The following is a 17,789-nucleotide window of genomic DNA, read 5'->3' on the forward strand; positions in this document are numbered from 1 at the left end:
GGAGTAGTGTACTCAGCTGTTAAAAATTTCTGGCTTGAAATCTGTGAGCAAATGGATGGAACTAGAAAAACATCCTGAGTGAGGTAACCCAGACCCAGAAAGACAAATATGGTATTTGTGCGAACACAATTATGTATTCACTTATAACTGAATATTAGCTATTAATTAAATGATAGTCAAGCTACAATTCACAGACCCAGAGACATTAGTTAAAGAGGAGGACTCTGGGGGGAGATTCATGGATCTCTCTGCAAAGGGGAAATAGAATATATTTTGCAGGTGGACTGGGATGGGTGGGGATGGGAGTGCGAGGTATCAGGTTGGAGATGGGGAGGGATGGAGGGAGAGAGTTTGGGGAGAGAGAGCTGGAATTGGTGGACATTTGGGGGAGATGTGGAGACCTAGTGTGATGGACTCTTCCTGGAATCGATGAGGGTGATTTGAGTGAGGACTCCAAGTAATGAAGGGTACAGAGTCAGAACTGGCCATCTTTTCTAGCCAGGCAAGGCATCCAGTGGTGGAACTGGGTTGCATCCGGTTGAATTGTTGCCTGACGGGGTCCTGTGCGAATTCCTAAACAACCCAGACTGATGCTAGAACAGAGGGTTGCTCTCCAAAAGCTGACGGGTGTGTGTGTGTGTGAGGGGGGGGGGGTGGTGGTGGTGGGGAGGGCACCATTGCTGAGGACAACATCCACCCAGCTCATTGAACATAGAGACGTCAAGCTGGTACCTGCATAGGGCCTTCATCCCTTCATCCTTACAGGTTAGTCTTTGTGGTGCAGGAAAGTACTCTGCAAGCTACTGAAAAGAAAACTGGACACCAACCGAACTACAAAGCTCTCAACTTACTTGTATCCTGCCTGCAAGATGTGCTGGGGCAATGGTGGCACAGAACTTGTGGAAGTGACCAGCCAATGTCTTGTTTAACTTGAAGCTCACTCCACGAGAGGGAGCCCATGCTTTACACTGTCTACATGGCCAGGAATCAGAGACTGGATAACTCAGAGACCTAAGGTAGAACCAAACAGAACAGGCAAAAAAAAGAAAGAAAGAAAGAAAGAGAGAGAGAGAGAGAGAGAGAGAGAGAGAGAGAGAGAGAGAGAGAGAGAGAGAGAGAGAGAAAGAAAGAGAGAGAGAAAGAAAGAAAGAAAAAAATTAATAAAATGATTTCCAACGATATTCTACTATACTCATAGATGGGTCCTTTGTCCAGTTGTCATCAGAGAGGCTTCCCCCCAGTTGCAGATGGGAGTGGGTATGGAGACTCACAGCCATATACTATGCAGAGAAAGAGTCTGAATTGGAGGTCTCCATTGTGTCGCTCCTCTCAGAGCTCTGGGAACCTCATGGAAGGGGGAAGGGAGGAAGACTGTAGGAGGCAGAGGCAGAGTTGGATACCAGGGGAACATGGCCTACTGAGTCAACGAAGCAGGGATCATATGGGCTCACAGAGACAGAGGAAGCAAGCACAGACCCTCCTGGGTCTGCCCCAGGTCTGCATATATGTCATGCCTGTTATCTTGGAGTTTTTATGGGATTCCTAACAGTGGAAGCGGGTGTATCTCTGACCCTCTTGCCTACTCTGCTTTCCTCCTGCTGGGTTGTCATGTTTGGTTGTTGTCTCTTGGAGGCCTGTTCTTTTCTGAAGGGAATAGGTGCAGCTGGTGGTGGGGAGGGAAGACAGGAAGTGTGGAGGGAGAGGACACTGGTTGGGATGATTGTAGAAAAGAAGAATCGATTTCCAATTTTAAAAATTGCTGTAAGCATACAGTGTATTTTAATCAATCAAAAGCACCAGTTCACAGATGGAATCACTGAAAAAGTCTACATTGTGTTTTCATTTTAAAGAGTCTCTCTATAAGTATGTCAATCGTTTGACATAGAGATAAGTTATAGTCTCTTCATTAAAGTTGCATCCACCCAAAGCATCCCCTGCAATTTCCATTTGGCTTCTTTACCCACCCCACCCTCTTCTCCCAATTCTCTTCTTTTTTGATGAAAAGAAAGTTGAATCACTCCAACAGGCTGAATTTCGGATGGTCTCCAAAATGCTCAGCCTAGTTTTCTTAAAAAAAAAAAAAAAAAAAAAAACTTGGTCATTTCCCAATATTTGCTATTCACTGGGTTGTTAATCATCAGTAATAAGTATTCTATGTTACTATCAATCAGATCATCAATGCTATAAACAAACTCGAAACTAACGTAACTCTTGGTAAATGTGAAATAATTCAGCCAGGGAGAAGGCAGGTGGAGAGAGCTGTGAGTGCGTGTGCAATGGCAGTTGGGATGCATTAGTGAAGAGACAGAGAAAAAACCGTTAACACAGCCAGAATGCCAGGTTGCAACTGCTAAAAGAAATCGTACAACTAAGGACTAAGTTAGAAAAATAAAATAAAGGCTGAGGCACTTAGAATCTGGTGAATATAAACTATCCCAGGCTTCTATTACTCCAGAATTTACAAGCCAAACCCTACCCTGTTGGGTATCAAACTGAAATGCCATATACATTAAATACTTGTAATCTTTAAGGCATTTCCAGATCAATTAATCCATTACTGTGTCAGCAAATAAAAACATCGCTGGGTTCTCCACCCATGTTCTCTTTTCCTTCTTAAATGTTTGCACCATTTACACCCCACAGTGGTGCGAGAGCATCCTCAGATCCAAACACCAGGCCTAAGACTCCCCTTTGAAATGCCAACAAGACAAAATTAGAGTAAAACAAAGCACACAGACAAAAGTCTTAGAAACCTTAGTATGCAAAACGCATTGCCTTTGTTTTAGTTTGTACTTTAAATGTTAAGCATGTGAAGTATAGTTTGTATCAAACTTTCAAAGTATAAACACAGATTTTAACTCATAAATTAGTTGTCTGTGACAAGTTAAAAGAAAAAAAAGTCAATGATTTCCAATTCCTGTTTGGAAAAGAGTAAGTGTTTAGGAGCTTAGGTATATGTGGGTTGTATTATAAGAAAAACTTTCCTGCTAGGCTTAGTAAAATTGTCTTTGTATATGCATGACCTTAACCTGCTTTGCACTTTGAGTACCACAAGCCTGAGATGCTAATGATAAAACTTACGGAAGCTTTTTGAAAGTCTATTGCCTGAGACCTATCAAACAAACCTATATGCCACTGAGCCGACTTCTTATCTGCCCAGTGCATCCAAGACAGATAATTGTATGTGACTGTGGTCAACCCAAAAGGTGGAAACTAAGTTTACAGAATTACGCTCCCCTTAGCCTCTCATTTCCTGATGCTTGAGAGAGTTCCAAACTGAAATTGATTTGCATTTCAAAACACTGATGTTTGAGAAACTGTTGGCTGCTGTTCACTGCTCTTCTGGTTCGTCTGGTTATTCAGCTGAAAAACGGAAATGTAGTTTTTGCAGGCTTCAGTGCCAGGCCAGAGAACGATAGAGTCAGACTGAAGAAAGGAGCTCTAACACATACCCCTGAGGTTACAAATCACTTGTTGAGGGAGCCCCTCAGATCCAAACACCAGGCATTTGAGATGCCTTAGGCTTTTTAATCCTCACAAATGAATTTTCCTTAGGTTGTGAGAAATAGAACTAAAGATGCACCTTCTTTCTCACTTCAGCTATGTACATCATCTGTAAATGATGTTCTTTTAGAAGCAGCCCAGACAAATATGATAAAGATGAAAGAAATGTGCTTGGAAAACAATTTTATAGTCCCCCTCCACCTTCTTTGTAATGCTCTACCCTATAGCGCAGCCAATAGCTGTATAATGGTCCAACACATTCTTTCATATAGGGCATCTCAATCCCTCACCCTGCTTCTCACGCTCATCTCTCGATGATTCCTGTGACCTACCAGGTTGGCATGGTTGGCAGCAAAATGGGCCCACTTGATATAATCCTTCCGAGCAGTTTTTGTCAGTTTCACGAACCCTCCTCCTCAACTTCAAACCCTCGGAGATGCTATCAGTATCTTCAGTATGGACACTTAACTGTGAGCCAGCAAGCACCTGTAAAAGAGAAGCAGAATAAGGACGTTAGTGATTTCTGAACCAAGCAACATGGGAAATACGTGTCAGGCTAAACCAAGGCATGCTGGTGGTTGCCAGGAGATGAGTACCCTGTGGCTTGGCAGGTTCAACCGCAGGTTTTTCTAGCCCACACTAGAAACACAGCGTGGACTCCACATAATTGTTCCATACATGGGTGGTGGAGGGGAGGTCTGAGAATCCATACTGCCTCCCAGGCTCCGACTCTTCATCTGAACAGTGGGTAGAAATATCCACTGTCTCACAGGTCTGTAGTGACGATTAAATAGAACCATGCATTCAAAGCTCTGAGCACAATGCATGGTAACTAGTAAGAATGTTTCCTGTGAGCAGTGGTATTTCTACTGTTACTACTGACATTAAGTCTCCACAACAAAAGAGAGGGGAAAACAAACCAAAGTAAACAGAGTTTGAAATCTAGTTCCTACCAAGAGTGACTGAATTTTCTGTGCCTTGATTTCTTCACCTGTTAATGAGATGAATATTTTCTCTCTTTACAGGTTAATCATGAAGCTATAAGGAGTCACTCAGATCAGACTTGATTCTTAGGCAGAGTATGCCTGTGCTTCCTTCTTGCTTCCCAGTCACAGAATCAATGTCTCACTGTTTCAAAGATACAATAAACTTCCCACTAAATCCTTAGAAATCTCTTTACCCTTGTGTGTGTGTAATATTTCTTTTCTTTATGGAGAACAAATCTTTAAATCTATGTCTAATTCTTTTCTCCTGAAGACATAAACCCACAATCCCAAATAAAATTATTTCCAATTTATCTTTGCTTAGGAAAATAAGAAGAAAAAAAAAGTACGAAAGCATGTAGAGGCAACAAGCTGCATGGTCCCTTTGTTAGGATTTCTCTAAGTACATTTTAGATCCTCTGTGGTATCCATATTTTCTTCTGGGACAGATGCATTTTAGGATGCATCTCTGACATCCAGATTTCAAATAGGGAAAAGTGAGACTAAAGTGTCAGGAAACATTGGACTTCTCTGGACTTTCTCACTAGAAAAAGGGACAGCTAGAATGTCTCTAAAGTTTTCCAGCTCTCAGTATAGTGCTCTTTGCCTGTACTCAGAGATGAATGAGCATAATGTAGAATAAGACTGACTTTCTGTACTTGTGTAAAGGACAAGAAGAAGTGCTACAAAGATGAGAAGAACTGAGCCTAAGAATGCCAGCACCGTGCCCAAAGTATTGTCAACTCAACCCAATAGACATTTGTTAAGCCACGTTCTGGTAACTATATATACAATCAATTACTGATGGGAAGAAGGTAAGTTCCCAAAGGCAGACTTGCACATAAATGTGTGCTTTATAGCAAGATAATATGCAGGGATGTTTCACACTTTATATTTGCATGTCCTTTTAGTTTTCCTTTTGTGGTGCTGGGAATTGAACTCAGGACCTCATGGAGTCTAGCAAGTTATCAGCCACCACGCTACACCCACAACCTATTGCTTTTAAAACACACTCAAATCTGTACTCTTTCCTTTAAGACATCTCTAACAGGGCAGCTTAAATAAACTATATTTATTATCATCAACTTCTCTTTTCAGAATGGCAGTTTCTGTCTCTTGCTTCCTCAGCAGCAATAGATAGGGTACTGGTCCAGTTGATGTTGGGTCTTCTTTCAGATTGAATAGCCATCAGCTATGGTGACAGAACTGGGGGGCACTAGGGAATAGTAATTTATTGGGAAATATACCCAACATGAATTGTTCAAATAAGAGAGGTTTTGCACAAAAGCTATTTAAATTCTTATGGCTCTGTACTCTATGGCTGTGTCAAAGTCCTGCTGGCCAATGAGAGATGAACTAAACCATTTGACATTCCAGAAATTGGCAACACATGGAAATAAACTAGATCTAGGAGGTGGCCCAGTTCGTAAAGTGTTTGGGAGGCAAGCATGAAGACCTGAGTTGGATGCTCCAGAACCCTCATAAAAAGCCATGTGCCAGCACTGGGGAAAAAGAGGGAGACAGGGAAATTCCTGGGAATGCAGTCAGGCCAACCTAGTGACTCAGCAAGCTCCAGAGACAGTGAAAAACTTCTTTCAAGAAAATAAGGTGAAGAATGATTGAGGTAAATGCCTAATGTTGACCTCCAAACTCCATACACAGACAGACAGACAGATACACACTCAAACCACACATACACACACACACTTATACATATACACACACAGACATGCACACACAAATACACACATGGGCAGATTATGGAGACTTGAGAAAGAGAGAAAAAGAAATCTCAAGTCAGAGAAATACCTCAAAGGCTAGGAGCATCGATCAATATTCTTTGGTGACAATGATCAAAACTGAGTCTAACCCATTGAGTGGAGGAGGAGTAACGATTCCTAGCAACAGCCACATTGGTTGAGGTAAGGAGTAAGTAAGGCTGGTGTCAGCAAAAATTGCTTCTCTTTCCTGTCAATTCTGGTTTTCCATAGAAACAAGAAAATGACACATTGAAATTCAAAGACAGGGCATTTATAGGGTTGATCCCCCAGTGTAGGGGAATGCCAGGACACGGAAGCAGAAGTGGGCAGGTTAGTGAACGGAGGTGGGGGTGGGATGGAGGGGGTTGGATAGGAAATGAGGAAAGGGGATAAAATTTGAAATGTAAATAAAGAAAATATCTAATAAAAATGAAAAAAAAGAAAAGTATTCATATATTCTATCTTTTGAAGCTTTCTAAAAGAAATGTTCCTCTCTTCTCTACTTCATTCTGCTTTAATTTTAAAGTCCTGAACTGGAAGTCAAACCTCATCCAGGGAAGCCTGGTAGTGCAGTGTTATAGCCCTAGTTACTCAGGCTGAGGCCACAAGTTCAAGTCTGCTGGTCTTCTAAGCAAGTTCCATCCAAGCCTAGCGATATAGGGAGACCATCTCAAAATAAAAAGATTGCTTTTGTTGTTGTTTATAAACGAGCTCAAGGGTGTCACACTGGAGAGTATCTGGCCAGCACAAAATGTCTGTATTTGTTTTGTTATGGCCTTATATTTCCTTTGGGCATTTTGGTTTTTGGTCTTGTTGGTGTTTTTGCTTATTTGTTTTGAATTTCATTTCTGTGTTTCTGTAGGAGTTTATTTGATGTTTGTTTGTTTGTTTGTTTGTTTGTTTGGAGAGAGAGAGAGAGAAATTGTAGAATTGGGTGGATAGGGAGATGGGGAAGGCCTGGGAGAGGTTGGGTGAGTGGAAACATGGTCAAAACATACTGTATTAAAGAGAGAATTTTTTAATTAAAAAAGAAGGCTATTAAGTTACAGAGCCTATGCTATATATGGGAGAATCGGTAGAGTCAAGCTGGGGCCTAGCTCTCTAAGGCTCCAGACCCACAAAGAGAATGAGAGTTTTGGCTCTCATAGTCACAGAGGGCATCTATATCTCCTGTGCTGCACTCACACACAGCCCTGGAACATCAGGGTTAGAAAGGAATCATGACATCTGCTCAGCTTCAAGCCAGATTTTAAAAAGGGATCTCCTTCAGGCTGGAGAGGGGTCCACAGTTAAAATACACACACTGTTTTCACAGAGGAACAGAGTTTGGCTCCCAGGAGCTAAGCCAGGCAGCTCACAACCCCTTGTAACTTCAGTACCAGGAGATCTGTAACCCTCTCTGGCCTCCATGGGCACCCACACTCACATATACATGTCCACGCACATACACACAATTATAAATAAATCATTATAAAGAGTATCTCCTTGAATCTTTCATTACCTACAGACTTTAATCTGTAGTCTACTCTTCACTCCTACAAATCAGAAGGTTTGTTTTTTTCTCTCTCCTTTTCTGAATGTCTTGCACCCATATGATGTGAGAGTATCCATCCTTATTTGCGTCCTGCCTGTGACACTTGCCCGGCCCTTTTCCGTTCATTCGCATGCACCACTTCTTCAGTTACAGTAAAGTACTCACGAGGAATCATTACTGACTTAGCTATAGTTAAAACTGAACACAACATTTGAGAAATGACTTTTCCAAAAGCCCAGATCTGAGAGTGCTTCACAAAGGATTCTAGTTCATCACTTCTGTTCCAAGTCTGCCCTGGGCTCTGATGCATGCTTGTAAGGATTTCCTTCATTGCTTTTGCTTCATTTAGGCACACTAGTAATTGTTTTTCCACAATTCTGGACGAAAGTCAGCATGCTAGTTTTATGAAGAACCTTCAAAACAAAAACATGCTTGGCAGAAGGGGGTATTTTTGAGAGGATTTCTCTCAGATCCAGAAGTTGGGCTCAAGAACCTAGTCTAGGGTGGGAAAATGTAGGCGAGCCACGAAAGTCAGAGATGTGACTGGTAGGGAGGGATGGGAGGCTTGCCTATTGACCGCAGTTTGCTGGTCCTCTCTCCAGGTGGAGCAGCATTTGTATGAACAGCCATGGCTATGTTGTAGTGTGTCTGGTAGAGTTGTGGATCTGGAACATAGATGCCTGAGTCTTCACATTTGTTGCCCTGGAATTCTCACAAGGAATGATTGTGGGTACCCGTTCCTGTTAACAGATTATGAGAAACAGATACCAGTGGGCGTTTTCTTGGCCTGAAGCCTAGTGGAGAAGTGCTTTTCAGAGCCACTCAAGTTATCAAACAGAAGACATGGTAGAGGAATGAGCACACCCAGGAGGACCAGCCCCTGTGCCATGGCACGCTCTAGGACGAGCTCACCACATCTTCCCATGACATGTCAGCACTCAAGAAGTAACAAGCCAGTGAAAAGCCCAGTGACACCCAGGTGACTTAAAGACCCGAACCTTCTGGTAAATATGGCTGGTGCCTGGGGATAAGTAGGGCAAAGGATTTTAAGGGCTGAACTAGATTTGAGAGAGAGAGAGAGAGAGAGAGAGAGAGAGAGAGAGAGAGAAAGGAAGGAAGGAAGGAAGGAAGGAAGGAAGGAAGGAAGGAAGGAAGGAAGGAAGGAAAGAAAGAAAGAAAGAAAGAAAGAAAGAAAGAAAGAAAGAAAGAAAGAAAGAAAGAAAGAAAGAAAGAAAGAAAGAAAGAAGCTACTCCCCCCACTCAGGTTCAAAACAAACAGGAAAAGACTTTATTTTTTTAAGTGGAAGGGGAAAAAAAGGTTTTGGGTAGTGAAAATGTCAGCCCTGTAAATGGCAAGAATGAGTTGCTAGATGTCTGGCTCAGCCACACTCTTCCGCACTGTTCTGACACCAGCATAGACTGAAGACAGACTTCAGTGACACAGTGTCTCTGTAGTGACACAGTGAAGCATTGTCTCCATTTTAATCAGTAAAATCTTACTCCTAGTCAAAGCCACAAGAGCATCTTTTTCAGTAAGACGATAGTGCACAGTTACTACAGAAAAACACGGCTATGCTATTGGTCTAGAAGTTGAGGAATTTGGAAAGAAGGAGGAGGAGGAAGGGGAGGAGGAGGAGGACGAGGACGAGGACGAGGAGGACGAGGAGGACGAGGACGAGGAGGACGAGGAGGACGAGGACGAGGACGAGGAGGACAAGGAGGACAAGGACGAGGAGGGGAGAATATGTCTGACCCAGCCATAGCAAAGTACATTTATAATTTCAGATCCTGGGGAGTTTGAAGCAGGAGGATTGCCAGTTTGATGCTAGACTGGTTCCTACATGCAGAGATACTGTCTCAAGAGAGGAGAGGGAGAAACAAAACAAAACAAAGATAAAACAAAATAAAGACAAGAATTTCTTTTTAAAAATTCATCAAAATGTGAATGATGCTGGTTGCTCAGAGTATGAATTCACTGTACAACAAATGAAAAGAGGCAACTTTGGGGGCTGCAAGACTGTATGAAGTCTGAAGTTCTGCAAAGGTTTCTGGTTTGTGTTCAGGGATAAGATTAGGAACTTTGAGATAACAGTAGTAAATCTGAAACAGGAACCACCTAATGTCTCAGAGAAGAAAAAAGTTTGTGTTTGAGTGATTAGCACTTGATCTTTCATGAACATTTGTGGTTTTTTGTTTTTGGGTTTTTTTTGTCATTTGGTTTTGATGGCAGTCCTATCAGCTTGCTGAATTAAGGATCACAAATACAATCCCTTTTTAGTTGATTTTCTCCGCTTGACTTTGTGTGGTCAGAGCTATCTATTTCCCCTGGTGCTCTGAGTCCAGCTCTACCATCTCTGGTCCTACCAGATTTGCTTCATCATGATGGAAAGTCTGTCTTCTTTAAGCAAACTGGACAAAAAGTACAGGGTCCGTTTAAAGTTATACGGGAAAGAACTGTTGACTGAATAGAAAGCTCTGTCACATTATTCACTACAAACTTTATAAACTTGCGACTGCAGTTTATGGTGGGCGGTCTTTCTGATGTGTCTCTGGACATCATTTCTACAGAATACTTGCGATAAAAAATATGCTGTGCCTTCTTACCCATGTCCTGACAAGTCCTTCCGGTTATCAATGAGACAGCAAAATAAAGTCACTTAGTTGACACTCAGTACTTCTTTAGAACTGGGAATAAAGAAATATGTTTGCTTTTATACCTGGAGAGAAGTGTGGATTGACTGTCTTCTGTGAATCGGGTTTTTGTTTGTTCCTTTGTTTGTGTGTGTGTGTGTGTGTGTGTGTGTGTGTGTGTGTGTGTGTTTTAATAACTAGGAGGAAAAAGACAAATCTAATGATGCAGTGTTCTTAGTTTCCTCCCGGGAAAGAATTGGAGAAGATTCTTTTTTTTTTTTCCCCACTCACATTTTAGAAAGTTTGCTTTCAAATCTACAACTTGAAAGTGGACATTTTTAACTCCAAAGTTCAAATAGATGAGTGAAAACATAGGTTCTAGGGTAAATTGTGTCCCTTTCAAATTGGGTTGTCTGTCTTCCAGATTATCCCATCAGCATGCATTTTAAATAAGCTAGAAGCATTCCTTTTTATCTTACTACACTCGCAAATTATGGCCGCAAGAACACTTACATAATAAGGTGAAGTTTTCAAAGTATGCTGCAAATGGAAAACAGCATTATGGACACTTTAAAAGCAAACTTCCTAAAACTGCTCTCAGAAACCCAGATAGATGTCAGAATTATTGGGTAATACACAAAAGCTCTAACAAATACCAGAATCATACATGGTGCATTTTGGTAAAAATGCTTGAGCTCTAGCAGTGATTCAGAGAGTCAGGATAACTAAATAGGAGTGGACTTTGTTGAGCTGGGCTGCCACACCTGGAACTGGGGGCCAGATCGGACTAAGCCATAGGGGAACAGCCCTGTGTGCTACACTAGCCCTGATGTGTTTTCCAACATAGATCAAAAACACTTACCATTTAAATGGTTCCAACTAACAATAATAGTAAGTGTATAAATAAATTCATATCTATGTATTTTACATAGCACATTATGTGTGTTAAACAAAACAGTTTCAAATAATGTACAGCCTATTTCTTTGAAAAAATTTACACACACACACACACACACACACACACCATGTGGGGCCCAGGGACCCATCTGCATTGTTTTATGTGCTTTATGCCTCATGGCTGGGACCACAGTGGATTCTCCCCCCAGACCCTTATTGTAAGCTAATCCATCTACAGACCCTATCTTTATGAAAGGTGTCACATGTAGTATAGAACCCATCTTTATGGAAGATGTCATATGTTTTTCATAAGGAACTTTCTGTGTAGTCATGTCTTAAGCTTTGTTGTGTACACAGGACTGAGTTAATTATCACCAGGAAAGTTTTCACCCAATTTTGCCATGCTTAAATGTGCCTAAAATAAACATCTCAGGGTCAGACTCCCAAAGTAGGAACCAACACCGGCTACTTAGCTGTGTTGAACTGAACTGCCTTCTTACCTCCTGGTGATCATACTCTGCTATGGTCACAGAGACTGCCCCTTCCAAGCATCTGCACTGAGTGGGGTTTGGACAATTGCTTGAACAAATTGTGGTTGCTGCTTCTAAATTCTCATGACTGTGGGGTGATGGGGCTGTGTACATGGAGGAGCAGTGGTTAGAGAAGATGGCCAGTCATTTCCTTCCTAAAAAAGAAAGATTGCTCGATTTTACAACTATCAACTTCGTACTTGCATAGCAGCAGTTTTTGAGATGGACCCAGCTCCCAAGCCCCCTCTCCTATTTGACAGCAATGATTTTGGGGGGTGGGGTGGATACTGGTAGGTAATTAAGTGGGTTTTCTTTCTGCTTTTATGAGTTATACAAACACACTTTTGTGCTCCCACAGCAAAAATAAAACAAGACTACAGGCAGTGGTACTTACATGAATGTGCATGTGTCATGTGTGCCTGTATGCATGCATGCATGTGTGTCTGTGAGTGTATCTGCATTAGTGGAGGTCCAAGCTGCAAGACAGCTCTCTTTCACACCATGTGGGGCCAGCTTTGGTTGGAAGGTTTGCCAGCAAGCACTTCTATTCACTGCTTTCTTTTTTGTGGAATTGACTGAGTTGTTTGTTTGCTTGTTTGAGCTGGGATCAAATTCAGGCCTGGTACATGCTAGGTAAACACTACCACCGAGGTACTTCTTACACCCAAAACATTTTCTTATAAAATATAAAATTAATAAATAAAATTATGCTAATTCAAGGTCATTTAATAAATACCCTCTCTGTAAAATATCAAGTAAAAACCGTGAGGTGATCATTACCTTAAGAACCATAAGCCGGTTACCATATATATTGAGTGTCAGAGAACAGAGCATACATCACGCTGATTAAACTTACAATTATGTACCTGTGTGGATAAGGCTCAGAAGCTGTAAGTAAAATTTTTAGATGTTCCCATAAGGCTGATTTTTTTTAAAAAATGACTTTATTTTTCAGAATTTATGTTTAATTTCACTCTGGGCAATTTTTAAATATTTACTTATTCAAAAAGAAGAAGAGATGGATTCACTATCTTAAACCTGGTTCCAAGATCATTTTTATTGCATGATTTCATTGCATCTTTAAATCCCATGCTGTTTGTTTCTCTTTAGTAAGTGCTCTCTGGTACCTCGTATAAAACATGTGCTTAGTGAGGGACTTTTAGAACCAAGAGAATTCACCCAAAGCACATAAGTTAGAAGGGGCTTTTGCAGGGGGATTTCCTTCTTCAAGTTTCTAATTATCTCTGAAAAACAGTGATTCTTTCCAGCCGGCAACCGGATTGTGGTGATTGGCCTCTCCACTGAGCATGCTGGAGTCCCCAGCCTCTGATACACTGGCAGCTCTCACCCCGAGACTATTCGCTCTCCAAGAGCTTACTAAGAAGTAGTACCAGGCTCTGGTTGTCAGTTCTTTATCACCTTTGACCTTCCTGTAATCTCAGTGTCAGAAGAAAAAGAAAAATCGTACATTAAAGTCTCCATTGGCTCTAAAGGCAATAATTCTGTCTATTGTAAACAGCAGTAGTATTTGGCGAGGGATGCTGACGGCCTCCAGACATCAACTTATTTCTTGCTTCTCAGTCTTGCTATGATTTTAAAACTTGGGTTTTGGGCTGAGAAGATGGCTTAGTTAGAAAAAAAAAAATCCAATGCGTCAGAACCCACAAAACTTGGATTTTCTACACTTGTTAATGCTTTAATTTATATTTAATCTCCTTATTGTATTCATAAAACTTTCGTGTCCCTTCTGGGATAAATAAAGCCCTTTCAAAAATCAAAAAACATTTCATGTTTCTAGAGTTGTTTTAAAGAAAATGATTGAAGTGAAAATTCAACAGCTGTCTCTGCCAACCTTTCAAAACGAACCAAAATACCCACAGCTGTGGGATTCTTCTGCTTGCTCTCTAAATCACCTCTCATCTTCTTCAGCCATTTTTAACATCTGCTCTAAGAAATATGAGGAAAGCCGCTGTCTGGTGTGTGATTGGGTGCCATCCCTAAAAACTGCAGGGTAAACCTTCTAATGACCACTTCATAATACACACACAGAGGCATACACACACAGAAACATACACATACACTACACACTCAGATACCCACACACACACACTACACACATACACACAGAGACGTACTACACACACACACACAAAACACACATACACACTATACACAGAGACACACTACACACACACACACACACAGAGACACACTACACACACACATGCTACAACGGAGGAAGCCATACTACATGTGGAGTCATATTTTAGGAGAGACTCGAGGTAACACAATGCTAGAAAAATGGAGGCATGGTGTTGGGCAAGTCCAGGTTCTGAGTAAGAATACTTCTGCGTCTCATGGGAGGGATGCAAGGTACTATAGCATGCCGCAAGGATTATGGAGGTGACAGGATCATTATTACAATTTTACTTGTCTGACTTTATAATACTGTCTAGTAAACTTTAATTTCCTAGGCCATAAATCATAAATATAACAAATTATACTTAATTTTAACATTTATGTACTGATATGTGTGTAAAACTTTACATGTGCATGCGTGTATGAGTGTGTCTTCTTTTAGAAAGGCTGTTTCCTGGGTGCTTGAGGCACACATCCTGTGGTAAAGACACAGCTACCCCTAAGCTGAGCATAGCTCCAGGCCTTTTGCCTCCTGTTACTTCATTAATGTTATTCTAAGAGCCTAGAGCTTTTCCAGGCCACCCACACTACAGTGAAGGAGTGGGGACTAGGAACTTTGCACTGAGGAGAGTCTCAAAATTTCCTAAAGACATTTCTAAAGGACAAATATTATGAATCGCTTCTTAAAGAACCAAAAGGAATTTTTTCCACCCCTTCATAAGGTACCAAGTATAAGAGCCTTTACCATTCCAAACTCTTGGTATATTCTAGATATCAGATGCAAATCAGCAAACTGCTGTGTCCAAAAGAAACTCCAATTCCCCCCAAACTCCAAAAGACCGCTCAGCTGTCCAACTGTCTAGAAATGAGCTCTACCTGGCCTATAGGATTTCTGGAAATTAGATAAAAGCCAGCCAAAGGAGTCCATTGCCCTTATCTCTGGCAGAAGGGCCAGTATGTCAAAGTGTATGCCGGTATCACAAGTACTTGTTACACATTTCAAAGTTCATGCTAGCCAGCATCCTAGCCCTTCTCACCACCTCCCCTATCCTAAACTGCTCCCAGCTCATGGGCTTCCTCCCCATCAGTCACTCATAGGACTCCTAACCCAGCTCTTCTCACTGGGCCCCACCCCTGCTTCTCTCACTGATTTCTCTGTCGCCATCCCCCACTATTGTCCTTTTTAGCAAATATTTATGACCAGGCTCAGACTCCTGGCAGTGTTAAGTCTATTTCTTTCTCTCTGGTTTTCACTCTTTCAGATGCCTCTGGCTGTTCTTTCTCTCATGTCCACAATAAAAACCTCCCGCTTCACCACACTGTAGAGTGGTTAAGTCATGTCACAGTTTATATAGCTGGTGCCCAACAAGGGGCTCAGCTTCTCCTAAGCAAACCGAGCTTCTGATTTGACTCTCCTAAGGTATAGAATACTTGTTTCTTCTGTTTTCTGACATCTACCATGTCCAACTCCAAATATTTAGAGCCCTGCTTCTTCAGCGGCTTCTTATTTCTACCCATTTCCTCCTTGAAGCCTCCTTCTCTGTCTGTTGCTACAGAACTCATGCTGGTGTATCTATCAGACAGCTTCTCTCTCCCTACTGGGACCCCATCACATGAAAGAGATGCCTATCCTTTGTGATTTTGGACATTTCTCTCTGACAAGTGTCTCGGTCCACTTGGGGACACCCTGACCACTTGTGGATGACCAGAATTGAAATTCTTGTCACCAAGAGACTTGCCGGTTTCCTCTCTCTCACCCTGTTCTCCCTCCCATGTTCTGAGCTCCACCCTGGAGCTTGCTCTGTCTCGCTTGTCCATCTCCTCTCTCTGCTTCCAGCTGCCTCCTTAGCTCTGTCTCTCAGCTCCTTCCTGAAGCTTACTGTGTCTCTAAGGCTGTCTAACGGCTTGTCTCTCTTCTCCTTCCTCTAGGAGATGCTTGCTTGTATCTCTCCCTCATAGTGGCTCACTGGAACCTGCTATTTGAGACCTTCAGGTACCTCAGGCATTTCTGTATGCACCCCTGGGCCTCTTGTGGATGAGTGGAGATTAAGAGATTAGATTCCTCTCTCTGATGGTGTTTCCCTAAACCTCTTCCACTCCCTGTGACTGTGCTTCTAAAGGATATCTCCCTGCCTGCTCTTGCTCTCTCTCTCTTTCTCTCTTTCTCTCCTCTCTCCTCTCTCCTCTCTCCTCTCTCCTCTCTCCTCTCTCCTCTCTCCTCTCTCCTCTCTCCTCTCTCCTCTCTCCTCTCTCCTCTCTCCTCTCTCCTCTCTCCTCTCTCCTCTCTCCTCTCTCCTCTCTCCTCTCTCCTCTCTCAGTTTGCTCTTAGACCTTGCTCCTATCTCTGACCATGGCCTCTTCCCATTCAGAATATTCCTCACCTACAGGCTGTTCCTTCTAGGGGAAGAACAATATGGATCTAGGGTAGGGATGGAGGTCAGTAAATCAAGTTGTGGAAAGAGTTTGGGGTGGGGCTGAGGGGGCGGGGGGGGGGGGGGGGAATGGTCAGAGCTTGGTGCTGGCCAGCTCTTTTAACCTTGTAAAAGCAAGGAGAGGTTGTCTTCCTCCCTTCTACCACTGCTGTGAAAACCGGTTTGAGATCTTTGTGCCCAGCAAGTTTTTAGGGACCTGATAAAGCAATCTTTCTAAATTCAGAACTGGATTGAACCTTGGAGGGTCGAATCCCTTTGACTGGCATTTATTAACAAGCATTTCTGCAGAGACCAAATACTGGAGAGTTCTTCTGTGCCTGCAGCAGACAAGGAGGAGCTGGGACTCAGAGCCCTAGGGTTACTGGGACAAATCTGCTGTGAGAGTGCCAGCAGAAAGAGGGTGACAGAAGAAACAGTACAAACAATATAAAAATATCCACCAGTCCAGCCATCCACAATTTGACAGCTCAATTCCCGGAAGGGAAGGGATTTTTTTTTTTCCGTGTTGTTACAGGAGAGTAAACAAATCTTCGGAGACAAAGTTACTTTGAGAAATTTTATGATCTAAAGCTTGGCTTGTAAATACAGCCCAGAGTAACTCACTTCACCGTTGAGCGAACTGTCAGAAGTGTCAAATGCCAGGGAGCCTCGGAGCGAACTTTTCTCCTGCCCTAAAGTGGATCTTTGTCTAGGCAAGTCTATAAGCCAGAGTCCCTCTCCAGCCATACTAAAGCGATCGATCCAAGAGCTGGCCAGCACCAAGCTCTGACCGTCGCCCCCCGCCCCCGCCCCGACCCAAACTTTTTCCAGAAAAATGCTGGACCTGGGGTTCAGCCCTAAGCACTTAGCCAAGAGCGAAAGCAGCTCCCCTGCGTTTCTAAACATCTGGACCGGTGGCACCCAATGCCAGCCACATCTGGAATCTCATGTGGTGGTCCCCAGTATGCAGCGCCCCACATCCCAGGCGTCCCAAAGCTTACCAGAGGCAGGACAGCCCAGATCCACAGCATGTCTGCAGCAAGAGAAAACAGCCGGCGGCCTGTGTGGGCAGCCTGCGGCCGGCCCCACCCACCAGCTCTAGACTGCCTCTGGGTGTGTACTTTGCCTAGGCCCGCCCCCTGGCACGCACAAACCGCTTCACTCCTACTCTGGTCTTCCCAGAAATCGCTTTGAACACGTGTATGTCACTTTTTTTTTTTTGAGGGACCAAACACAATCTTCGTAAAGCCCCAAGGGTTTCGAGAAAGTTCTGCTGGTCTCCCGGGGAAACCCACTGACTCACCACTGCACAGGCGGCCTGAGCGGGGTGGGGCTGGGGGGGTGAGGGAGGGGGCCCAAGCAGGGCTTGATTGCAATAAATGGGCATTCCCCATCCTGGG

General features: G+C 42.9%; 1 protein-coding gene across 1 annotated transcript in view; it reads right to left on the reverse strand.

Moving 5' to 3' along the window:
* Fas (Fas cell surface death receptor) overlaps positions 1 to 17,469 on the reverse strand; it is a 35,210-nt gene extending 17,741 nt beyond the window's left edge. The window contains exons 1-2 of the mRNA XM_021151977.2: positions 17,391 to 17,469; positions 3,837 to 3,990 (exon numbers count right to left, since the gene is read on the reverse strand). Coding sequence (XP_021007636.1) covers positions 3,837 to 3,990; positions 17,391 to 17,420 — 184 coding nt within the window. The 5' untranslated portion in view covers positions 17,421 to 17,469. The remainder of the gene's footprint in view (positions 1 to 3,836; positions 3,991 to 17,390) is intronic.
* Positions 17,470 to 17,789: the final 320 nt, after the last annotated feature.

Source organism: Mus caroli, unplaced genomic scaffold (assembly GCF_978045245.1).
Source record: "Mus caroli unplaced genomic scaffold, Mus_caroli_1 scaffold_20, whole genome shotgun sequence".
Classification (NCBI taxonomy): Eukaryota; Metazoa; Chordata; class Mammalia; order Rodentia; family Muridae; genus Mus; species Mus caroli.